At 41.2% G+C, this 26,510-nt stretch overlaps 1 protein-coding gene across 2 annotated transcripts in view; it reads left to right on the top strand.

Moving 5' to 3' along the window:
• The window catches only part of LOC126282235 (ubiquilin-1), a 93,632-nt gene that overhangs the window by 15,303 nt on the left and 51,819 nt on the right, over positions 1–26,510 (top strand). For both annotated transcript variants that reach the window (XM_049981813.1, XM_049981814.1), the window contains exons 4-6: positions 459–597; positions 3,205–3,324; positions 23,990–24,342. In XM_049981813.1, coding sequence (XP_049837770.1) covers positions 459–597; positions 3,205–3,324; positions 23,990–24,342 — 612 coding nt within the window. The remainder of the gene's footprint in view (positions 1–458; positions 598–3,204; positions 3,325–23,989; positions 24,343–26,510) is intronic.

Genomic DNA, 26,510 nt, shown 5'->3' with positions numbered 1-26,510 from the left:
GGGAACGGTGTTTCGCTCCTGACTCCCAACTTACTTAATTATTTTGGGGACACTCCGTGGGCATGAGTGTGCACTTGCAATATCCCACTACCACAAACTTATTGAGTACATTTGGAAAGCCGTCAAGCAAGAGCTACATGTTTTGGATCCAGCTATGACTAATCTTTTTGAGTTATGAATAGTTTTGAGGGATCATGAATCTTAATGACGCAGAAGTGATTTTGTGTGTATCATGTAATCCAAGCTGTGACACAATAGGGTTTGCTACACATAAGGTATGTAATTTTGTGATGCGCTAGTACATTGGCTCAGTAGGGTCTTCAGATTTTTTTAAATATGTAGCATGACTTCAAGCTAATTTGATAGGTATTGTGCTCATTATCGTTATCTATTAATGTAGAATATGAAATTTCTTACATGTCTAAAATTTTAATTTCAAAGTGCTACTTCTCTTGCAGAGAAATCCCGAAATTAGCCACATGTTGAATAATCCCGATTTGCTTCGCCAGACAATGGAGTTAGCAAGAAATCCATCCATGCTTCAGGAACTAATGCGAAATCATGACCGTGCTATATCTAATCTTGAATCAATCCCAGGTAATTTTTGTGGTTAAGTTACTTGGAAATAATTTATGAAAGAAAGTGTTGTGAAAAATGTTCAACCTCATACGTAGTTGAAAAACTTCTCTGCAATTTGAAACAGTTATATTTTATGAAATTCTATTTTGTAATGACATTGTTTTGCTTGGAATTAATCTCGCTAGTCATAGATTACCCTCCTGTATGGAAAACAAACTTCACAAAATCTTGACAGGGACAAGCATAGCTTGAGATATTCTGACAGTGTGCACCATATAGCTTTCATTATTGGTGCAATTTTGTTTCCGCCTCCTATTTATCTCTCTCTCTCTCTCTCTCTCTCTCTCTCTCTCTCTCTCTCTCTCCCTTTTAAAGGATTTCCTATTAGTGTCCTGTTTCATTTTCATAATCTTTTTTTATGCTGTCATCACTTATGGACATGGGTGACATTATAACTGTGTTCATATTTGAATCTATCAACTTTGGTACAAATTAAAAGTGTGATTTGGTGACTAAGTGCCTAACTATCCAAAGATTGAGTTCAGTTATCAGTCAGTCTCAGTCGTTTCTTCCACCCCTGTCAGTGATTTGTATCTCTGAAGAATGCAAAGTGTCACCATGGTTAGAAGTTCCCCTATAACTGTATAAGTTATGTCAAAATCAGGAAGGCAAGGACATGCCACTTCCAGTAGAACATTTCACCTTGGTATTCAGACAAACCTTTGGGTTGATGACAGATTTATTTACAAAATGTGGATGAATCCAGTAGGACTTTGAGATTTCGTGAAATGCCGAGTATGCTTCCTAAATTATAAACAAAGGTGTTGGGTTGGTGCATAACTTCATAGCGCTTTCCCATAAGTTTCGTAAAAACAAAAAAAACACACACACACACACACACACACACACACACACACACACACACACACACACACACACACACACACAAACAAACAAACACAAAACAGAGACTTTAGTCATCAATAATATATTTTCCTTCACTACATACTATAGTCTGCCAAGCGGGGTAACTTTTCGATTCTGTGACTGTAGAAATCTTGTGGTTTTAAGGCAAGGAACTTGTCGAGTCATGTTTGGGGTGCATTTTCATCCAGAACGGAAATTCTTTGAAGGTTGTTCTATAGAGAGTGGTGAAGCTGAAAATCTGATGGCACAAGATCAGGTGAATAAGATGGGTGTGGAATGACTTCCCAACCCAGTTTCGTCAGTTTAGCAAAATGTGGACGGGCATTATCGATGAGTAGCATCAGTTCATGCAGTCTTTCTGGTTATTGTTTTTGGATAGCATCTGTAAGATGTCTCAGTTGTTGACAGAAAATGTCAGCGGTGATGGTTACACCTCATGGAAGCAGTTAATAGTATGCCACACCAGATGCATAACATTTTCTTTTGTGGATGCACACAGGTCTTTGTATGGGGCTCAACCATTCCTTTCGATTCATTATGTTAGCATAAAGACACCATTTCTTGACACCAGTAGTGATACAGGATAGGAATGTCCTGTGTTGTTCACAAGCCAATTGATGACAAGTAAGCAGAGATGTAAATATGGGTACCCATTGATTTTAGCTTAGAATATGTGAGATCTATACACCCAATTTTTGAACTTTCCCTATTGCATTCAAATATTGCATGATGATGGAATGGGGAAAAGTTCATCACATTGGTCAGTTATCGAGTACACAGATGTGGATCATTACGATGATGATCTCCATCAAACCCGGAAGGCCTACCTGAATGTAGAGTCACTGATGTTAGAATGATCGTTGTTGAAACTAGAAAACCATTTTCTTGCTGTGATCTTTCCAATAGGGTTATTCCCATACACATTGCAAATCTTTCTGGCTGCCTCCACTGCTGTCACCCCTCTGTTGATTTCAAACAGAAGAATATCTCAGATATGTTCAGATTTCTCCACTTGGCTCTTTTATTTTCTAGTATCCACAGTTCCACCCACTATTTCCAAATGATAATATGTGGACTCGGTTAGCAACAGTGAATTACAAATAAAAAATGAAAACCAATAAATAAACCCATAGCAACCGAAATAACAACATGCAAAACAAAAATGCTATGAACTTAAGCACCAACATAATATTTTTTAATGTGCTGTTGTGTGCTTGGCTATTTTCTTCCTTTCCATTGTTTTTATTTTTTTAAGTGATAAGAAAATGAAACTTTCCTGTTTACTTACTTCATTTTTCATTCTGTTCATAGATCTGGTTTTACAGCAGATTTGTAAGTTAGACCATGTTTTTAGTTTAAATCGTGAATTATTGAGTGTGAATGGGATGTTGACTGACTTTATATCTTACATTAATTTAAAATTTTTCCATATTATTTTTTAACAATGTTAGCAGATGTACTGAAAATCTCACTAACAGTCCATATGGGAAAAAAAATTACAGTGTTTGTGAACACATCTTTAGTTTTGAACAGCTATGTGATTCACAGCCAATGGGAGACAAGCAGGTCTTCACAGTATTTTCTTGGAGTCTGATACAGCATTGTGCATGAAATCATCAGCATTAAGATAAAACATAATGCTTTGTTACACAAATTAAATTTTTAATTGAAAATAACTAAATTCCTTTTCCTTTCTAGGTGGTTATAATGCCTTGCAGCGGATGTATCGTGACATTCAAGAGCCAATGTTGACTGCAGCAACAGAGCAATTTGTTCGAAATCCATATTCAACAACAGGCAGTAGCAGTAACAATAGTGGTGCGTTCTTAATGGTTTATTTAGCCTTTTAATATTTGTTTTATTCCTTTCCAGTCAACTCCAGTTTCTGCCACGAATTAACTCTGAGTAGAAATTTACTTTCAGTTGTTTGGTAGACTATTGATAAGTTTATGTATTTGCACTTCTTTTTTTATAGCAAATTAGAAAACTAAACAACGTAAGCTACTTGTAATGGTAGTGATAACACTGGAAACTATTGCATGTTTTAGGCATGTTACAGAAACAGAGGCATAAGTTACAAGCATGTAGTGATGCAGCTTACAAAATCTGAAATTACTGAAATTATATTGACAAAAAATATTGTAAGAGGTTGCAGGATTTTTAATGGAGATCACTCTCTTTCTCAACGTATTAATAATAAAATTATAAGTAGGCAAGCAAAGGTGTAAATGCTGACTAGTTTCTGCACTAGGACTGACACCTTGATGAATTGCAAGAGTGCACCGTGGAACTCACATACTATGTGATTAAAAATATCTGAATACCTGGCTGAAAATGACTTAAAATTTGTGGTGCCCTCCATCGGTAATGCTGGAAAACTGTATGGTGTTGGCCCATCCTTAGCCTTGATGACAGCTTCCACTCTCGCAGGTATACGTTCAGTCAGGTGCTGGAAGGTTTCTTGGGGAATGGCAGCCCATTCTTCATGGAATGCTGCACTTAGGAGAGGTATTGATATTGACAGTGAGGGCTGGCATGTTGGCATTCCAAAACATCCTGAAGGTGTTCTGCAGGATTGAGGTCGGGACTCAGTGCAGACCTATCCATTATAGGAATGTTATTAGCGTGTAACTACTCCGCCACACGCTGGGCATTATGAACAGGTGCTCGATCATGTTGAAAGAAGCAGTTGCCATCTCCGAATTGCTCTTAAACAGTGGGAAGCAAGAATGTGCTTAAAACATCAATGTAGGCCTGTGCTGTGATAGGGCCATCCAAAACAAGAAGGGGCGCAAGTCCCCTCCATGAAAAACACGACCACATCATAACACCACCGCCTCCGAATTTTACTGTTGGCACTACACATGCTGGCAGATGACGTTCACCGGACATTCGCCGTACCCACACTCTTGCCATTGGATCGCCATATTGTGTACACCAAGCAAGATGTCGTTTGGCATTTGTGGCTTATCAGCAGTTGCTCGATCATGAAATTAAAGTTTCCTCACCTCCCGCCTAACTGTAATAGTATTTGCAGAAGATCCTGATGCAGTTTGGAATTCCTGTGCGATGTTCTGGATAGATGCCTGCCTATTACACATTATGACCCTTTTCAACTGTTGGTGGTCTCTGTCGGTGAACAGTCGAGGTAGGCCTGTACACTTTTGTGTTGTTTGTGTCCCTTCGTGTTTCCACTTCACTATCACATCGGAAACAGTGGACCAAGGGATGTTAAGGAGTGTGGAAAATTGCCTACAGGTGTATGACACAAGTGACACCCAATCACCTGACCATGTTCGAAGTTTGCGAGTTCTGCAGAGTGACCCATTCTGCTTTCTCACGATTTCTAATGACTAACGAGCTCACAGATAAAGAGTAGCTGTCAGTAGGTGACAGCACACTGCAACTAATATGAAAAACGTACGTTTTTGGGGGTGTCCGGATGCTTTAGATCACATACTGTATTTTACATATAAAAATAGTTCCTTGGTTGAGGTGAAAGGAAAAAGAATACACACCAAAAGTTAAAAGTGAAAAGTGTAACTAGTGAAAGTCTAGCTGGGGAGGTATTTGAAGCCTTTGGTTAGGAAATAAATGTAACGGTGTTTTTTGTAAAGTACATGCTACTTACAAAACTGTGGTGATAAATTACTATCGTGTATTCTTAAGACAGCACAATGGTGAAAACTTCTGGAAACTTCATCAGGAACTAATAATAATTAATTGAGTGCATGGTTGATACCCTCTCTTGCGTCACTTTGTCTAATGAGATGGACCGTGGTGTCAGACGCTGTGATGTCATGATGTATACTTATTCAGGTCCCCTGGTTAGGTAGACTCCCTGGTCCATTTAAAGCTGAAGTATCAGAGCAGCTTGTGTTCTGAACTGGAACGGTGGACCCATGGACAACCGAGCTGTAGTCCTGGACTCTGTCGTCCATTATACAAGGATATAGAACTTCTGTCATTACACCAGGCAGTGATAGTATTACTGGTACAGTGTGACAAAACTGGAACAATCTTACAAAGATGTTACAATAGAATAATCAGAGTTGAGTGTGAAAGAGCTAGACGCCATCAGACATACTAATCGACTGCCTCTAAGCTAGCTGATTGGGATATCTATGTTGAACTGAGGAGAGTCTTTGTTGTGAGGTGACATTCGAAATGACTTAATCAGTCCAGTTTATTACATGTGCTTGCCACTCACTGGGCTGCTACATTTGCTTAATTTGTTTGTTCCAGTACCGTAACTGCTCTGACAGGTCCTTGATAGGTGGTGGGGTGTTCTGTCCAGTGCATCGTACTTAGCATTATGAAGCAGCAAAGGCAGTTCGGTGTGCACTTTCTTACACTTTTTCACTGAGCTTGCCCTCACTCACACACTCAAGTGTTGCTGTTGCACTCTTGATCAATTAGCCGTGTCAAAATTTTCACACTTTGTGGTTTGTGTTTATGTATCCCTGCAGTGAAGCAGTGCTGGGCTGTGGGGACTTAGTGTGGGAAGAGAAGAGTAAAAATTTTCAATCTCTGTGAATAATAAAACTTAGAAAAACTGAGGATTGACTTTGTCAAGCAGTGAGTGGGAGATAAGCCACACAGACAGTACAGCAGTGCAGTAGACAAAGTCTACAGATCCAGATGACAAACGTGTAAGACATAAATGGCAAGGAAGTGCTGATAGTTGAACGATGTGACTGCATGATCACCTCAGTATACAAGCCACTGAATGCTCACTTGTACAACTCTGACAGGGTTAGTCAGCTATGCCATGGGAGACTTAACAGCCACATCATCCAATGTTTCCTCTTAGAAGATAACAATAGAGTAATTTTCTGACCTCTCAGGTTATCTCAATATGATTAATTGTGTATTTTTAGATGTACAGCCAAATTGTTGATTCCATTTTATGCCAATATTCCGATGACTGACCCAGTCATCTTGAGTTGGGAATCAAACTCAGCTATAAATGGCAGTGCACCATGACTAATACTTCAATGTAATAACACATGCAGTCCCTCCACTAAAAGTTTAATGTTGACAGAATGTAACTGAAAGAAATTCCAAGTCCTACTGTGTAGCGCAGTGGCCGAAATAACCTTGACACCAAAGTTTTTAGGCAAATTTTTTGAAGCGGTGAAAGGAAGGTCAAGGCAGCTTATGCTAAGTGGAGACAGTGTAGTTACATAAAGGCACTTGCACAAGGAATGAAACACTAATGAAAAAATAGGAATATATAGTTACTTGAAGACAACCATCTTCTCTGAGAATACAATTACTGTTTCTCAGCAATTAATCAATTCAGTACTAACTGTGAAAAATGTTGGCTAAAGACAGTTGAAGGCTAGATATGGGATCAATGAGCCAAAGAACATTGAAACTCCTAGCACACCAGCCAGCTCTTGAAAACAACAGATGCAATCAGAAACTCTCCAAATTAAATCCAAAAAATAACTAGGAGCAAAGAAGAAGAAACTAGCATTGCCTCACTCCTCTTCAGCACAGAGGTAAAAAGGTAACAGCCAAAAGCAAAGTGAGGAAGGCTTCAGGTTTGGATGATATCCTAGTAAAAGAAATTGATCATTTGTAGATGAAAACAAATGCCACTAAAATTATGTGACAATTGTGTTGTAATCAACCAACCCCTTGCTTTTGGATGGGAGCTAAGATTGTTACTGTTCTAAAACTGGAAAAGCTATGTAATAATCCTTGTAGCAACTGTGATATATCTCTTCCCCCTCCAAATCTGTAAGAAGTGTGAGACAACCATATAGCTTCACCTTTTAGATGAAACAGAACCCTCGTGGCATACATAAACATGTCTGCTAGTCATGATACAGTTGTTCTCAGACTTTGGGTTCAAAAGATATACCTTATTATGTACCATAATATACCTTATTATGTACCCATGTGGAATGTTTCCCTCTATTATATTCATATCATTAGTATGTAACTGGATAGATGAAAATCTATCACCAAGTGGCAGCAGGAGAACATATACATGAAAGGTGGTTATACTTACGCAATATTTTGGAGCCAGTGGCTCCTTATGGTAGAAGGGTTGGAGGGAAAAGAAGAGGAGTGAAGGAAAAGGACTGGAGAGGTTTAGGAAAAGGAGTTGATTTCGGAAAAGTCAGCTCGAACTGCGGGTCAGGGGAGACTTACCTGACAGGATGAGAAGGAAAGACTTGCATAAGTATAACCTTCTTTTATGTGTCTGTTCTCCTGCTGCCCCTTGGTGAGAAGATTTTTTATCCATCCAGTTTCATTATATTGTCAAAAATTATTTTCGTTGTTTATAAAAGATATACCTTCTAACAAAAGACTACATATTGACCTTGGTTACCAGTCACCATCGAAAAACTTCATGTTTGTTGTAGAATTCCAGAATGAAAGAAGCATGTATCGGGGACAGAAAAATAATTTACCTCAGGACAGTGTGCTGTCTCAAAACTTTGTAAATATTTGTCGATAACAAAGCCCTACAGACTGACATTTATAAATATTTGTCAATAACCAAGCAATACTGGTTCATTCTAAAGGCTCCATATAAGCTGATGACTGACCTGTAGCTATTCAGGGCATTGTGTTAGGTTTCAATATCCGTGCCAGTGGGCATTGCAATGGAGCAGATGAGCTGGCTTGGGTAGCATGGTGGAATAGTGTGAAAACCTGTCACGGAACGGTGCACAGGTCATGTAGTGTGTGCAGACCCGCTGACAGAAGTGTTTACTTGCAGGTGGCAGTAAGCTAATTGGACCAGTGTTTATGCCGAGCTCAACCTCCGTAGAGCTCTCCTTGTACTTTGTGCTGAGTGCTCAGTTGTCAGCCATCCGTGCTAGCTGCATACTAAGTTTATTCACGTGCACATCTCCATATATTTTCATGCTCCCTGATTCTCTTGATTGACTTACATGGCGAGGTTTGTTTCTTCTCCCTGATTTCTGCTCCACAGTTATTGAGCCACCATCGGCATGTGAGGTATCTGCTTTGTCACACCTGTGCAGATCCTAAAGAGGAGGTTAAAGCAAGACTAACAGAAGCCCCAGAGAGGCTCAAAAAATACTTTTATGAGAGCTTAAGCCTAACTGTACAAACATCCATGTTTTCCCTTTCCATCTCCACAGTAGGCATGCAGACAAAGGGCACCAGGTTACATGAAGAGGTATGCTATTGGAGCATAGTCCCTGCCTCAGATATCTCGGTGTTACCCCAGACAACATTCTGGTGCACAAACAGCACTGTGCCTGCACAAAACTGAAGGTTAATGACAGAAACTGTGTAGTTAATGAAATTGTGTCTCAAGATATAATGCTAAACCACAAGTGGTAAGTGCTGTTACTGGCAATTTGCTGTTCTGCTGGTAAATGTATATATCTGGTACAAATATGCCTGCACTATGAAAGTTGATGTTGCACTGCTTTTCTTGCCTCAGGACGATAGGGACCAAGCAAAACTTGGGTGGGTAACGAGGTACCATCCGTTTGATACTGAAAAATCTGCTACTTTTTTTTCACACATCCACAGAACTATATAAAAAAAATAATTACAGTACACAAAAGACGACGTGTCCACACACAAAAGACGACGTGTGCACAAAAGACGTTGTCAACATCCATATACCAGCAAATACTTGCTGATATGTTAATAAGTTCAAGCTAGTGGCAAAAGTGTCAGTAATCAAGATTTGCGTTATCTGTTCAGTTGATTTTTAAAGTGATCTTTCTAAACGTATTTTCACTTCAGATCATCTTCATTAGCATACTGAGATAAAATAAATGTATATGTTCAAATGACCCTCACTTATGGCCCATCATTGGCAAATTCCGAGAAGGACTTCTGCCATGCTAAATTTGTCCACTCACAGCTGAAAAATTTTGCGTACTTTTCATTCTTTGCCAAACTGGGAGAGCACTGGGAAGCTGAGAATGCCTGAAAACCACACTACAGCCAAGTTCCTCTATCTGACTTCACAAATCTGGATGACTTAACTAGTTCTGCAGCTGTATCCTGTGACGTAGCTCATTAAAACTGGCATATGGTGGATATTGTTTCGACATGGAGGACTTCAGATTTCCCTCTGTAGACAATTGCCTCCTACTGAATTGTCAGTGAATAAATTCCAACCAATGATGAGCCTGCTTTTCTTTTCAGCCTTCCCTGACTTATCACTCTCTTCTAAGGGAGAAAGGATGTAATAGTTCTGAAAGCTAGGATAGTGTTATCACTTTTATGTTTGTACATGTTTTTGGACGGTACTGAATATTTTGCCTTCTGAAGGTAAAACATGGACAGCAATTCTGTCTCATAATTTGTTAGTTTTCATGATTGAATTTTCATTTGGTACAAAAATTTATAATACAGTTAGTGATGCAAGAGTATGTAGAGCAGTAACAGTAAACAACACCAAAATAAATTTTCTTTGCGTGGCAAATATCATTTGACCAGAAGTGCATTATGATATCAGTTTATTTCTTCTTTTAACTTATTAATATTTTTCTGCTCCTGTGAAAGGGGTAGTACCTACTTGGAGTAACTTTTGATTTACATTTTGAGCATTGTATAACATTAAACTCTATATTAGTATGATGTTGAATACCAGTATATGGGTATCATGATGTATTTTGTGACCATATGTAGTTGTTATGAGGAAAATCAAACTGGAGTTCTACGGATCGGAGCGTGGAATGTCAGATCCCTTAATCAGGCAGGTAGGTTAGAAAATTTAGAAAGGCAAATGGGTAGGTTACAGTTAGATATAGTGGGAATTGGTGAAGTTTGGTGACAGGAGGAACAAGACTTCTGATCAGGTGAATACAGGGTTATAAATACAAAATAAAATAGCGGTAATGCAGGATTTAGTTTAACAATGAATAAAAAAATAGGAATGTGGATAAGCTACTATGAACAGTGTAGTGAATGCATTATTGTAGCCAAGATACACGAAGCCCACGCCTACCACAGTAGTAAAAGTTTGTATGCCAACTAGCTCCGCACATGATGAAGAGATTGAAGAAATGTTGTTGTTGTTGTTGTGGTCTTCATTCCTGAGACTGGTTTGATGCAGCTCTCCATGCTACTCTATCCTGTGCAAGCTTCTTCATTTCCCAGTACCTACTGCAACCTACATCCTTCTGAATCTGCTTAGTGCATTCATCTCTTGGTCTCCCTCTACGATTTTTACCCACCACGCTACCCTCCAATACTAAATTGGTGATCCCTTGATGCCTCAGAACACGTCCTACCAACCGATCCCTTCTTCTGGTCAAGTTGTGCCACAAACTTCTCTTCTCCCCAATCCTATTCAATACTTCCTCATTAGTTATGTGATCTACCCATTTAATCTTCAGCATTCTTCTGCAGCACCACATTTCGAAAGCTTCTATTCTCTTCTTGTCCAAACTATGTATCGTCCAGGTTTCACTTCCATACATGGTTACACTCCATACAAATACTTTCAGAAATGACTTCCTGACACTTAAATCTATACTCGATGTTAACAACTTTCTCTTCTTCTGAAACGCTTTCCTTGCCATTGCCAGTCTACATTTTATATCCTCTCTACTTCGACCATCATCATTTATTTTGCTCCCCAAATAGCAAAACTCCTTTACTACTTTCAGTGTCTCATTTCCTAATCTAATTCCCTCAGCATCACCCGACTTAATTTGACTACATTCCATTATCCTTGTTTTGCTTTTGTTGATGTTCATCTTATACCCTCCTTTCAAGACACTGTCCATTCCATTCCACTGCTCTTCCAAGTCCTTTGCTGTCTCTGACAGAATTACAATGTCATCGGCGAACCTCAAAGTTTTTATTTCTTCTCCATGGATTTTAATACCTACTCCGACTTTTCTTTTGTTTCCTTTACTGGTTGCTCAATATACAGATTGAATAACATCGTGGATAGGCTACAACCCTATCTCACTCCCTTCCCAACCACTGCTTCCCTTTCATGTCCCTAGACTCTTATTACTGCCATCTGGTTTCTGTACAAATTGTAAATAGCCTTTTGCCCCCTGTATTTTACCCCTGCCACTTTCAGAATTTGAGAGAGAGTATCCCAGTCAACACTGTCAAAAGCTTTCTCTAAGTCTACAAATGCTAAAAACGTAGGTTTGCCTTTCCTTACTCTTTCTTCTAATATAAGTCGTAAGGTCAGTAATGCCTCACGTGTTCCAGTAATTCTACGGAATCCAAATTGATCTTCCCCGAGGTCGGCTTCTACTAGCTTTTCCATTCGTCTGTAAAGAATTCGTGTTAGTATTTTGCTGCTGTGGCTTATTAAACTGATTGTTCAGTAATTTTCACATCTGTCATCACCTGCTTTCTTTGGGATTCGGATTATTATATTCTTCTTGAAGTCTGAGGGTATTTCGCCTGTCTCATACATCTTGCTCACCAGCTGGTAGAGTTTTGTCAGGACTGGCTCTCCCAAGGCCGTCAGTAGTTCCAATGGAATGTTGTCTACTCCGGGGGCCTTGTTTCGACTCATGTCTTTCAGTGCTCTGTCAAACTCTTCACACAGTATCGTATCTCCCATTTTATCTTCATCTACATCCTCTTGCAATAAAAGAAATTATTATGATAGTTAAGGGAGACGAAAATTTAGTAGTCCTGGGGACTGGAATTCAATAGTAGGAAAAGGAAGAGAAGGAAAAGTAGTAGGTGAATATGGAATGGGGGTAAGGAATGAAAGAGGAAGCCACCTGGTAGAATTTTACACAGAGCGAAACCTAATCATAACTAACACTTGGTTTAAGACTCACGAAAGAAGGTTGTATACGCGGAAGAGCCCTGGAGACACTCCAAGGTTACATATAATTATATAATGGCAAGACAGAAATTTAGGAACCAGGTTTTAAATTGTAAGATATTTTCAGGAGCAGATGTGGACTCTGGTTCCAATCTGTTGGTTATGAATCAATATTAGAGAAGGAAAGTTGATACCGTATAGTGGAGATGCTGAGTTATGATAGATACAACAAAAAGATTCACACAATTATAGCTTTCAGCCATTAAGGCCTTCATCAGCAATACACACACACACACACACACACACACACACACACACACACACACACACACACACACACACACACACACACACACAAAACTTGCACACATGCTTGCAGTCTTAGACAACTGAAACCACACAGTGAGCAGCAGCACCAGTGCATGATGGGAGTGACGACTGGGTGGGGGTAAGGAGGAGGCTGGAGAGGGGAGGGGGAGGGATAGTATGGTGGTGATGCCAGACAATGAAGTTCAGTAGTTTAGAAGGAGGGCAGGAGAGAAGGTGGGTGAGGGGAGAGGGGTAAGTAGCGGAAAGGAGAGAAATAAAAAGGAAATTAAAAGACTGGGTGTGGCGGTGAAATGATGGCTGTTTAGTGTTGGAATGGGACCAGGGAGGGGGCTGGATGGCTGAGGACAGTGACTAATGAAGGTTGAGGCCAGGAGGGTTATGAGAACATAGGATGTATTGCAGGTGAAAGTTGCCACCTGCGCAATTCAGAAAAGCTGGTGTTGGTGGGACGGATCCATATGGCATAGGCTATGAAGCAGTCATTGAGATGAAGGATATCATGTTACATAGAACGCAGCACAGTGGTTGCAGCTCAGCTTGTAAATAACATGACTGGTTTCACAGGTAGCCCTGCCTTTGATGGGATAGGTGATGTTAGAGACCAGACTGGAGTAGGTGGTGGTAGGAGGATGTATGGGATAGGTCTTGCATATAGGTCTATTACAGCCATGAGGTAAGACATTGGGAGCAGGGGTTGTGTAAGGATGGATGAGTATGCTGTGTAGGTTTGGTGGACGGCGGAATACCCCTGGACCCGCAGGGGGTAAGAATAGGCCCGAGGTATTCCTATCTGTCGTAAGAGGTGACTAAAAGGAGTCTTACATGTTCTGGCCTTTATGTGATGGTCCCCTGTAGGGTTTGACCTCCATTCTTCAAAATTTTTCCAAAGAGCAAGCCAATTGGAGAAGGGCGCCTTACATGGTGCATTGTGACAATCGTACCTTGAGACCTGTAGCCCACTTTCTCGTTGTCGCATTGCAGTCCTGCTCATTCGCCATCACTTGGGTGAGACACCTTTCTGGGTGTGTTCTCCATCATGCACTATGCAGTGTCGCTTTCTGCGCTGACAATGACCATGGACTTGATTCCACCTGATATCCAGGACGGTAGCCAGTCTGTTGTGATGGGGCTGCCATGTACCCTGTTGGTTGTAGCCCCCTGAGAACACAGGGATCGCTATGCTGATGCCTGCACCGTTAACTCCCCACGTAGATAGTAGATGCCTGTCACCCTGGGTCTTCAGGACTCCTGGCAATGGCCATCCTGCAAGATGGCTCTGGTCAGAGTGGGTGGCATCAGGGTGGATGATGCGCGATGAAGAATACCACGTCATCACTTGCTGCTGATGAAACACCAGCAGTCTCTGAGCGTTCTAAGTCACAGTGCAATGCAGGATTTTACAGTGTGAAACGAAAATCATGGAATACAAGACCCTGGACTGACTGACCTACACTGAGGCTAAGAGGAAATTTGAGCATCTGCATTCTGTGGCTATGACCTCCTGTTATGCTGCCTCTACGAGAACAGTTGTAGCCCCATCCGTTCCACGAATTCCGGTCGGCTCTCCAAGCCGGAAGATTACACCTGCCCCTTTGATGGCCGGGGGCACTTCCCTCCATGTTGCTCCCACACCACCTACCTCGGGAGCACCGTTTTCGGGTACCAGACCCCAAGAGATGTTCTCGGTGTTAACATAAATGGTGTGTTATCTACCGATGAAAACGCAGTTGCTGAGCACTTTGCTGAGTACTATGTTCGAGCCTCTGCGTCAGAGAATTACCCCCAGCCTTTCGCATTCTCACATGATGGCTGGAAGGGAAAGTGATTTCATTCACTACATGCCACAGTGAATCCAATAGCACCCCATTTACAGAGTGGGCACTCCTCAGTGCCCTGGCATATTCACCTGACACATCTCCTGGGCCAGGATCTGGTTTGATGGCATCTTTCCATCACAGTAAAAACCAGCTTGATGTGGATAGCTATTGGCCCATCAGCCTCACCATTGGTCTTTGTAAGCTGCTGAAATGTATGGTGTGTTGGCGGTTGGGTCAGGTCCTGGAGTCACATGGCCTTCTGGCTCCATGTCAGGGCAACTTCCGCCATGGTTGCTCTACAACTGATAATCTTGTGTCCCTTGAGTCTGCCATCTGCACAGCCTTTTCCAGACGCCAACACCTGGTTGCTGTCTTTCTTTGATTTACGGAAAGCATATGACACGACCTGGCGACATCATATCCTTGCCACATTCTGCAAGTGGGGTCTCCAAGGCCCGCTCCTAATTTTTATTCAAAATTTCCTGTTGCTTCGAACTTTTCTTGTCCAAGTTGGTGCCTCTCATAGTTTCATCCATATCCAGGAAAATGGAGTCCCACAGGGCTCTGTATTGTGTCTCTATTTTTAGTGGCTATTAATGGTCTAGTGGCAGCTGTGGGGCCGTCTGTCTCGCCTTCTCCGTATGTGGGTGACTTCCTTACTGCTCCTCGAGTACTGGTGTTGCTGAGCGTCCCCTATAGGAAGCCTTTCACAAGGCGGAGTCATGGGCTCTAGCACACAGCTTCCAGTTATCAACCGCGAAGTCTGTTGGCATCATACTGCTCACCAGGAACCAGAACTTTATCTTACTGATGATCCTCTCACTGTAGTGGAGGCATATCGATTCTTAGGACTGGTTTTTGATGCCCAATTGACTTGGCTACCTCACTTCGTCACTTTAAGCAGATATGCTGGCAGCACTTCAATGCTTTCCGCTGCCTGAGCAACATCAACTGGGGTGCAGATCACTCTATGCTGCTGCAGCTCTACAGAGCCCTTGTTCTATCCCTCCTTGATTATGGGAGTGTGATTTATCGTTCAGTGGTGCCTTGGCGATGCGTTTACTCGACCCAGTGCACCACTGTGGCGTTCGCCTAGCGGCAGGTTCTTTTAGAATGAGTCCGGTGACCAGTGTTGTGGTAGAGGCCGGAGTACCTCCATTGAAGTTTAGGTGTTGTCCTCTGTGGCCAGACTGTGGTACTTTGGGAGGTGGTGGGAGACTGAAAGATAAGGCACGAGAGGTTTATTTTTGTACGAGGTTGGGAGGATAATTACAGTCAGTGAAGGCTTCAGTGAGACCATCGGTATATTTTGAGAGGCACTGCTCATCTCTGCAGATGCAATGACCATGGGAGGCTAGGCTCTACAGAATGGACTTCTTGGTGTGGAATGGCTGGCAGCTGTTGAAGTGGAGGTATTGCTGGTGGTTAGTAGGTTTGATATGTATGGAGGTACAGATGTAGCCATATCTGAGGTGGAGGTCAACATCTAGGAAGGTGGCTTGTTGGGTTGAGTAGGACCAGGTGAAGCAAATGGAGGAGAAGTTGTTGAGGTTCTGGAGGAATGTGGATAGGGTGTCCTCACCTTAAATCCAGATAGCAAAGATGTCATCAATGAATCTGAATTAGGTGAGGGGTTTAGGATTCTGGGTTTTTAATAAGGATTCCTCTAGATGGCCCATGAATACGTTGGCATAGGATGGTCCCATGTGGGTGCCCATAGCCACACCCCGGATATGTTTGTAAGTAATGCCTTCGAAGGAGAAGTAATTGTGGGTGAGGATATAGTTGGTCATGGCGACTAGGAAGAAGGTTGTTGGTTTGGAATCATAAGGCATCTAGAAAGGTAGTGTTCAATAGCAGTAAGGTCACAGGCACTAGGAATGTTACTGTACAGGGAGCTGGCATCAATTGTGACGAGCAGGGCACTGTGTGGTAAAGAGAAAGGAACTGTGGAGAGTCAGTGGAGGAAATGGTTGGTATCTTTTATATAGGGGGATAAGTTCTGAGTAATAGGTTGAAGGTGTTGGTCTACGAGAGAAGAGATTCTCTCAGTGGGGACACTGTAACTACCCACAATGGGTCATCCTGGATGGTTGGGTTTATAGACTTTTGGAAGCATGTAGAAAGTGGGAGTGCAGGGAGTGGCAGGGGTAAGTAGAGAGATGGACTCTGGAGAGAGGTTCTGGGATGGACCTAAGGATTTGAGTAGTGACTGGAGATCCTGCTGGATTACTGGAATGGGATCAATGTGGGAAGGTACGTAGGTGTAAGTATCTGACAGCTGGCAGAGTCCTTCCACCAGGTAATCCTTGCGGTTCAAAACAATGGTTGTGGAGCCTTTGTCTGCAGGTAGGATTATAAGGTCGGGATCAGTTTTTAGATGGTGGACTGTGGTTATTTCTTCAGATGTAAGGTTAGTTCGCATGTTAAGGGATTTTGGGGAATGATGGTGAAGCAAGGTTCGAGATTAAGAAATTCTGCAAAGTTAACAGGGGGTGGTTTGGAGGCAGTGAGGATGCCTATCGTGACTCAGCATCTCCGCTATATGGTAAGTAGCAACTTTTCTTCTCTAATATTGTTACAGTCCGTCATGGATTTTCCATTATTGGTTATGAATTGTAGATCAAAACTGAAGAAACTGCAGAAGGGTGGGAATTTGGGGAAGTGGGACCTGGTTAAACTGAAAGAACCAGAGGTTGTAGAGAGTTTCAGAAACAGCATTAGGGAATGATTGACAAGAGCAGGGGAAAGAAACTTAGTAGAAGAAGAATTGGGTAGCTTTGAGACATGAACTCGTAAAGGCAGCAGAGGATCAAGTATGTAAAGGCAAGGGCTAGTAGAAATCCGTGGGTAAAAGAAAAGAGATTGAATTTACTTGATGGAAGGAGAAAATAAAAAAATTCAATCAATGAAGCAGGTGAAAAGGAATACAAACGTCTCGAAAATGAAATCGACAGGAAATGAAAAATGGCTAAGCAGAGCTGGCTAGAAACAAATGCAAGGATGTAGAAGCATATATCACAAGGGGTAGGATAGATACTGCCTATTGGAAAATTAGAGAGACCTTGGGAGGTGGAAAACCAGTCCTAAGCAAAGAAGGGAAAGCAGAAAGGTGGAAAGAGTATATAGAGGGTCTATACATGGGCGATGTACTTGAGGACAATATTATGGAAATGGAAGAGGATGTAGATGAAGATGAAATGGGAGATACGATACTGCGTGAAGAATTTGACAGAGCACTGAAAGACCTAAGTTGAAACAAGGCCCCGGGAGTAGACAACATTCCATTAGAACTATTGACAGCCTTGGGAGAGCCAGTCCTGACAAAACTCTACCATCTGGTAAGCAAAATGTATGAGACAGGCGATATACCTTCAGACTTCAAGAAGAATATAATAATTCCAATCCCAAAGAAAGAAAGTGTTGACAGATGTGAAAATTACCGAACTATCGGTTTAATAAGTCGCAGCTGCAAAATACTAACACAAATTCTTTACAGATGAATGGAAAAACTGGTAGAAGCCGACCTTGGGGAAGATCAGTTTGGAATCCGTAGAAACGTTGGAATGTCTGAGGCAATACTGACTCTACGACTTATCTTAGAAAATAAATTTATGAAAGGCAAACCTATGTTTCTAGCATTTGTAGACTTAGAGAAAGCTTTTGACAATGTTGACTGGAATACTCTCAAATTCTGAAGGTGGCAGGGGTCAAATACAGGGAGCGAAAGGCTATTTACAATTTATACAGAAACCAGATGGCAGTTATAGGAGTCGAGGGACATGAAAGGGAAGCAGTGGTTGGGAAGGGAGTGAGACAGGGTTGGAGCCTCTTCCCGAAGCTATTCAACCTGTATATTGAGCAAGCAGTAAAGGAAACAAAAGAAAAGTTCGGAGTAGGTATTAAAATCCATGGAGAAGAAATAAAAACTTTGAGGTTCGCCGATGACATTGTAATTCTGTCAGAGACGTCAAAGGACTTGGAAGAGCAGTTTAACAGAATGGACAGTCTCTTGATAGGAGGATATAAGATGAACATCAGGAAGAGTAATATGAGGACACTGGAATGTAGTCGAATTAAATCAGGCGATGCTGAAGGAATTAGATTAGGAAATGAGACACTTAAAGTAGAAGATGAGCTTTGCTATTTGGGGAGTAAAATAACTGATGATAGTCAAAGTAAAGAGGACATAAAATGTTTGGGTTCCATATGGCAAACAAAGCATTTCTGAAGAAGATAAATTTGGTAACATCTAGTATAGATTTAAGCTCCAGGAAGTCCTGTCTGAAAGTATTTGTATATAGTGTAGCCATGTATGGAAGTGAAACATGTATGATAAATAGTGTGAACGAGAAGAGAAGCATTTGAAATGTGGTGCTACAGAAGAATGCTGAAGATCAGATGGGTAGATCATGTAACTAATGAGGAGATACTGAACAGAATTGGGGAGAAGAAGAATTTGTTACACAAGTGGACTAGAAGAAGGGATCGGTTGATACAGTATGTTCTGAGGCATCAAGGGGTCACAAATTTAGTACTGGAGGGAAGCGTGGAGAGTAAAAATCATACAGGGGGACCAAGAAATGAATACGCTAAGCAGATTCAGAAGGATGTAGGTTGCAGTAGTTAGTCGGAGATGAAGCAGCTTGTACTGGATAGAGTAGCATGGAGAGCTGCTTCAAGTCAGTCTATGGGCTGAAGACTACAACAACATCATGAAGTCCTATTACGACCAAAAATTTTTTGCTTAATTTAAAAGTGTCATCGGTGGTTGGGTGGTTTTTTTTCCTCTCTCTCTCTCTCTCTCTCTCTCTCTCTCTCTCTCTCTCTCTCTCTCTCTTTCTTTCTCTTTCTTTTAATCCCTAGATTCTTATCATGTGTTGACCTAAACACAGACATCTATTTTTCAACACACTGCACTAGCCACTATATTTTCTTATGTACATGTTTCTCTGTATATATCTATCAAACCTGTCAAAATCATGATATTATTTCTAATACGTGTCTGTGGAAGAGAGGCCTCAAAACCAAAGAGAGATGACAACCTGTGAAGTAGAGTTTGCACTGATATAGAAGTGTTCTGTTATTAGGTTATACAAATTAATTGGTTATGAACATCAACAGTGTAGGAAAAGACAGATTGCTACTAACTGTAAAGATGAAGGGTTAAGTTGCAGACAGGTGCAAGTAAGGCATGTAGACCTTAGCTTTCAGCCACAGCCATTGTCAGAAAAGACACACACACACACACACACACACACACACACACACACACACACACACACACACACACCCCGTCCATTCAAAGAAGCAAGCACATCACACGCACTCATTACTGCCAACTCCAGCAGCTCAGACCAGAATGCAACTTACACGTGGGATGGAAGCAGCAAACTGGAAGGAGCAGGTAAGAGAAAGGAATAGTAGTGTATGGGTGGGATGGGGAGATGAGTGCTGTCTTACAGAGTGTGGAGGGACCAGAATGCCAAAAGGTGCAGCCTCAGGAGATTGTGTGGCATGGAAGTGGGGAAAATGGAGTAAAAAAGGTGAGGAGTGGGGAAAGGTGGGCAGGCGCGTTGGCAGATGGTGGCAAAGGGTGGGAGACAAGAACAGGAAGGAGCTGATAGGACAGAGGGAGCAGAAGCTGGTGGGTGGAGGGTGTGGAAGCCATTGAAATCAAGTGTGTGTTCAGCTGCATGTTGTGCCACATTGGATGGTCTCTTTTGCTCTTGGCTACAATTTGGTGGTGGCCATTCATCCTTGTGAATAGCTGGTTGATAGTCATACCAACGAAAAAAGTGCATTGAATGCAGCAGAGCTGGTAAATGACATGGGTGATTTCACAAGTGATCCAGCCCCTTACGGGATACAACAAACCTGTGACTGGACTGGAATAGGTGGTGCTAGGTGGGTGGATTGCCCAGGTCTTGCACCTGGGTCTTCCGCTGGGATAGGATTCTTCTGGCAAGGGGTAGGGATTGGGAGTGTCGAAGGGATGGACTAGGATGTTGTGGAGGTTGGGTGGATGACAGAATACCTCATAGGATTGGAAAAATCTTGGATAGGATGTCCATCATTTTAGGACATGATGATAGGTAATCAAAGCTCTGGTGAAAGATGTCAAGGATGGTATTGGGTGACAAAAGGGGCACTCCTATGTGGCTGGTCCTTGGGGGGGGGGGGGGTGAAGAGAGGTTTGGGGGTGTGAGGGGAAATGGCATGGTAGATTTGTTTGTGGACTAGGTCTGTGGGATAGAGACTGTATGTGTAGGCCTTGACAAGACCCTCAGCGTACTGGGCAAGAGAGTTCTTTACACTGCAGATATGCCGTTCCCAGGTGGCCAGACTGTTTGGGAGGGATTTCTTGGCATGAATGGGATGACATATGTCAAGAGGCCTTTGGAGAAAAGAGAAGCACTGTATGAATATCATGCACTTAGATGAAAAATAAATTACAGACAAATAACGGTAAGCTGAAAGGAGTATATAGATTGTAAGTCCAAAGGAGATGAACTTGAAGACAGTGTTACAGAAATTGAAGAGGACATAAATGAAGATGAAATGAGAGATACGATACTGTGTGAAGAATTTGACACAGCACTGAAAGACCTAAGTCGAAACAGTGCCCCGGGAGTAGACAGTATTCCACTGCAACTACTGGTAGCTGCGAGAGAACCAGTCGATGATAAACTGTTCCATCTGGTGAATAAGATATGAGACAGGTGAAATACCCTCACACTTCAAGAATAATGTAATAATTCCAATTCCAAAGAAAGCAGTTGCTGACAGTTGTGAATATTACAGAACTATAAATTTAATAAGTCATGGTTGCTAAATATTAACATGAATTCCTTGTAGAAGAACAGAAAAACTGGTAGAAGCTGACCTTGAGGAAGATCAGTTTGGATTCCAGACAAATGTAGGAGTAAGCATTGCAATAGTGACACTGCAACCTATCTTAGAAGGTAAGTTAAGGAAAGACAAACTTATGTTTGTAGCATTTGTCAATTTAGAGAAAGCTTTTCACAATATTGATTGGAATGCTCTCATTGAAAGTCTGAAGGCAGCAGGGGTAAAATACAGGGAGCAAAAGGCTATTTACAACTTTTACAGAAACCAGTTAGCAGTAATGAGTGTCTAGGAGCATGAAAGGGAAACAGTGCTGAGAAGGGAATGAGACAGGGTTATAGCCTGTCCTCGCTGTTATTCAATTTGTAGATTGAGCAAGAAGTAAAGGAAACCAAAGAAATTTTGTAGTAGGAATTGAAGTTCAGGTAGAAGAAATAAAATCCTTGAGGTTTGCTGGTGACAACAAAAGCAAAACATGGACAATGGAATGTAGTCGAATTAAATCGGGTGATGAGTTTTACTATTTGGACAGCAAAATAATTTATGATGGCTGAAGGAGAAAGGATACAAAATGTGGACTGCCAATGGAAAGAAAAATGTTTCTGAAGAAGGGAAATTTGTTAACATCAAACATCGATTTAAGTGGGATGAAATCTTTTATGAAGGTATTGGTCTGGAGTGTAGCCATGTATGAAAGTGAAACACACTCAATAAACAGTTTAGACAAGAAGGAAGTAAAAGCTTTAGAAATGTTGTGCTACAGAAGAATGCTGATCAGATAGGTAGAGCATGTAACTAATCTGGTCCAGACTGTATACTAATTAGGTTCCTTTCGGAGTATGCTGATGCATTAGCTCCATACTTAATTATTATATTCAACCATTCGCTTCACGAAAGATCCGTACCCAATGACTGGGAAATAGGAGTAACCCACTAAATTACAGGCCCATATTGTTAACGTCAATATGCAGCAGGATTTTGGAACATACGCTGTGTTCAAACATTATGAATTCTCTTGAAGAAAACTGTTTATTGATACACAGTCAACATGGGTTTAGAAAACATCTTTCCTTTGAAACACAACTAGCTCTTTATTCACATGAAGTGTTGAGTGCTATTGACAAGGGATTTCAGATCGATTCCGTATTTCTGGATTTCCAGAAAGCTTTTGACACTGTACTACACAAGCAGCTTGTAGTGAAATTCCCTGTGTATGGAATATTGTCTCAGGTATGCAACTGGATTTGTGATTTCCTGTTGGAGAGGTCACAGTTTGTAGTAATTGACGGAAAGACATTGAGTAAAACAGAAGTGATTTCTGGTGCTCACCAAGGCAGTGTTATAGGCCCTTTGCTGTTCCTTATCTATATAAATGATTTGGGATTCAATCTGAGCAGCCGTCTTAGGTTGTTTGTAGATGACACTGTCGTTTATCGACTAATAAAGTCATCAGAAGATCAAAACAAATTTCAAAACTGTTTAGAAAAGATATCTGGTTGGAGCGGAATTTGACAGCTGACCCTAGATAACAAAAAGTGTGAGGTAATTCACATGAGTGTGCTAAAAGGAATTCGCTAAACTTCGGTTACACGACAAATCAGTCTAATCTAAAAGCCATAAATTCAACTAAATACCTGGGTATTTAATGAAAGACTGCTTTTTATTGCCAGGACACTTGGAAAATGTAACAGATCTACTAAGGAGACTGCCTACACTACACTTGTCCGTCCTCTTTTTAGAATACTGCTGGGTGGTGTGGGATCCTTACTAGATAGGACTGATGGAGCACATCGAAAAGGTTCAAAGAAGGGCAGAATTTTTTGTATTATCACGAAATATGGGACAGAGTGTCACAGAAATGATACAGGATTTGGGCTGAACATCATTAAAAGAAAGGCATTTTTCATTGCGATGGAATCTTCTCACGAAATTCCAATCACCAACTTTCTCCTTTGAATGTGAAAATATGTTATTGACACCGATCTACGTAGGGAGAAATCATCACCACGATAAAATAAGGGAAATCAGAGCTCGTATGGGAAGATACAGGCATTTGTTCTTTCCGCCTGCTATACGAGATTGGAATAATAGAGAGTTGTGAAGGTGGTTCTATGAACCCTCTGCCAGGCACTTAAATGTGATTTGCAGAGTATCCATGTAGATGTAGATGTAATAAGAAGCACTGCATAGAATTGAGAAGAAAAGAAACTGGTGGCCCAATCTGATTAAAAGAAGGGATTGGTTGGTTAGCCACATTCTGAGACATCAGAGGATCACCAATTTAGTATTGGAGTGAATTGTGGGGTTAAAATTCACAGAGGAAGTCCAAGAGATGAATACACTAAGAAGATTCAGAGGGATGTAGGTTGCAGCAGTTACTGGGAGATGAAGAGGCTTACACAGGATAGGATAGCATGGAGCTGTGTGAAATGAGTCTTGGACAACAATAATAACAATTTTTATACAAAAATGTAAAATGTATGATTTTCGTTGCCTGCTCATGAAATTGGTGCTACATATTATCTTGCTTTTTTTGTGCGTGTTCAGGTTCAAATATCGTAGCAACCATACTACAGTTAATGTCTTTTTCCGCTCTTTGTCATCAGATAGTGGTTAAGCTTATTTATTCTTCTAAGTAGTTCTACCAAGTAAATAAATCATGACAGCATAGTTATTGAACTGTGACATAAAATACTATCAGAATTTTGAAGTTTGAAATTGTTTACAGATGGAAACAACCCACAGCAAGGTCAGGAGAATAGAGACCCGTTGCCAAATCCATGGTCACCACCTAGCAGTGAAACGGGAACCACAGGAACTAGAAGAGGAACTACTGGGACCACAGCAGGAGGCAATGGAAACAGATCAGCCACAGGAGCTGGTTCTGGTCCGGCTACTCTCCTAGGCACCCCAGCAATGCAAAGCGTCATGCAGCAGATGATGGACAATCCTCAGCTTATACAGAGTATGCTGTCTGCACCTTATACCCAATCAATGTTGCAATCTTTTGCTGCTGACCCAAGTACTGCTGCTGCAATCATTAACACAAACCCATTGTTTGCTGAAAACCCTGCACTACAGGTAAGTGATTCAGTGTGTTGGAATTCACAATAATATCTGTTAGTCGTCTTTCGTATATACACACATCATTTCTCAAGCTCCCTTGCCCTCATCCTGATCCTGTCAGTATTTTCCTCTGCCACTGCTAATATCTTGGGTTTCATAATGCATCTGTTGCAATAATTTCATTATTAATTTCAGTACCAACTGTTAGCTGCCTCCCTTGGTCTAAGATTCTAAATGAGCATCCAAAATTACATTTCTGACAACTCTCTTTCTCCTTGTCTCCAAAAACATAATTGTAGATTTAAGAAGCTCAGTTGAAACTTTGTAGTCTTTTATCTAACTGTAGTTAATGTTATGGAGGAAACAACATAGGCTGTTTTCCTTAGCTGCGCAGGATTAGCCAAGCGGTCTAAGGTGCTGCTGTCATGGACTGTGCGGCTGATCCCGGTGGAGGTTCAAGTCCTCCCTCGGGCATGGGTTTGTGTGTTTGTCCTTGGGATAATTTAGGTTAAGTAGTATATAAGCTTAGGGACTGATGACCTTAGCAGTTAAGTCCCATAAGATTTCACCCACATTTGAACATTTGTTTTCCACAGAACACCAAATTCAGATAATCTTGTGTGAACAATGGTGGGACCACAAGTGAAAACAGTCATGCCGTTGTGAGCTATGTGATCATTATAATCCAGTGTTTAATGAATATGATGGATAAACAGTTGCTCCATAATACTTTTCTCTCTTCTTTCCTATTAGCTCCCCTCCCATCTCCCCATAGTGAATGATAGATTGTATGGAAAAGTACACTTTTAAATTTCTTACACACCATCACAAATGCTCTATGTGCTCTGCTCCTATTACACCACAAACATTTATGCAGCGATCAAGTTCAAATCATATGTGCTCAAGCATGTCCCTGCCAGTGTTCTCCAATGCATCAATAATGGAAACCAGGAGTTTAGTCGGTGTTATCAGCAAAGTTAAAACATAGTCCTTCGCATATCTCCCAAGAAGAAAAATCACAAACTATAAGATGATGAGGCGTTGGGGACCACATGAAGAGTGCCAGGTAATCCTGAGAACAGCACCCAGTCTACTGGTTTGGAAGCTCATGATTCAGATACTGATGCCCTGCTCTATGTCAGTGAGGTGAAGCTCCATCTTATTAGAATACGAAGTTTGGGATATCAGCTACCACAGTTTACCCAGGACAAAATTGGGGTCCATATACCTTGGTGTGTGAAACTGCACAGAAGAAACTCATCTTCGGAAAATCTGTCTCCACTTCAACGTTGGAATTTGCCATGCTCCATATGTAGTCATTGTTATGATTTGGTTGACTGCTTATGTGGGACATCACATCAAGGAATGTCTCTTAGACACTCTACTATTTCAACTAGTTGTGTGGAGCTTTCTCCTTTAGTGGCAACCTGTGTTGTTGAACTGTTGCCACCCCTGCAGAAAGCTTTGTTGGGTTAGTGGCTGTATGCTGTAGTATCTACACAATGCATGCTGCATGGTAGTGATGGATTAAGTAGTCTTATACTGCAACACACAAAAAGTTTTATGTTGATTAGTCGCCATTTTGCAATTTGCTATCACCTTACCGCCTGGTGAATCACAGTGAAACCTGCAATGACATAAATAGAACTTTCAAATATGCTCTCTTCACACTTTATCAGTGGGAATTGTGGGATGAGCTCTTCAGCAGATTCACAAGTAATTGGTTTTTGTGTGGAAAAGTCTGAAGTATTCTGGCATGAAGAGAGGTATCTTGCAATCAGGGCAATACCAATTGCTTCCTTTCCTGCACATTTTGCCACTAAATTGTCTAGCGTTCTCCAAACAGATCTTGGAAAGCCATGTTGGATGCTGCTTTGTCTTTGTCATGATATTCATCTGTAAAAAAGATGAGATTAAGACGAATAAAACAAAACTAAATTAGAGTAGCAGTAGTTGCAGCAACAACTAAAAATTTTTGAGAACTGCAGATTTGACTATGAATTTTCCAGTGTGTCCCCCCTCAGATATTTCTGCCTCCAGTCCAGAATCTCAGGATTCTTCCTGTTGAACATCCAAAATTTCTTGCTCACTTAATTACATATTTGTTGCAGCAAACTGCAAAACCTTCAAGAATACACCACAAAACTCAGGTTAATTAGAGTATAAATTGGGTCAGTTAGTTG

Source organism: Schistocerca gregaria, chromosome 7 (assembly GCF_023897955.1).
Source record: "Schistocerca gregaria isolate iqSchGreg1 chromosome 7, iqSchGreg1.2, whole genome shotgun sequence".
Lineage (NCBI taxonomy): Eukaryota > Metazoa > Arthropoda > Insecta > Orthoptera > Acrididae > Schistocerca > Schistocerca gregaria.
The sequence above is the reverse complement of the archived record's forward strand: the minus strand, read 5'-3'. Positions and strand labels throughout refer to the sequence as shown.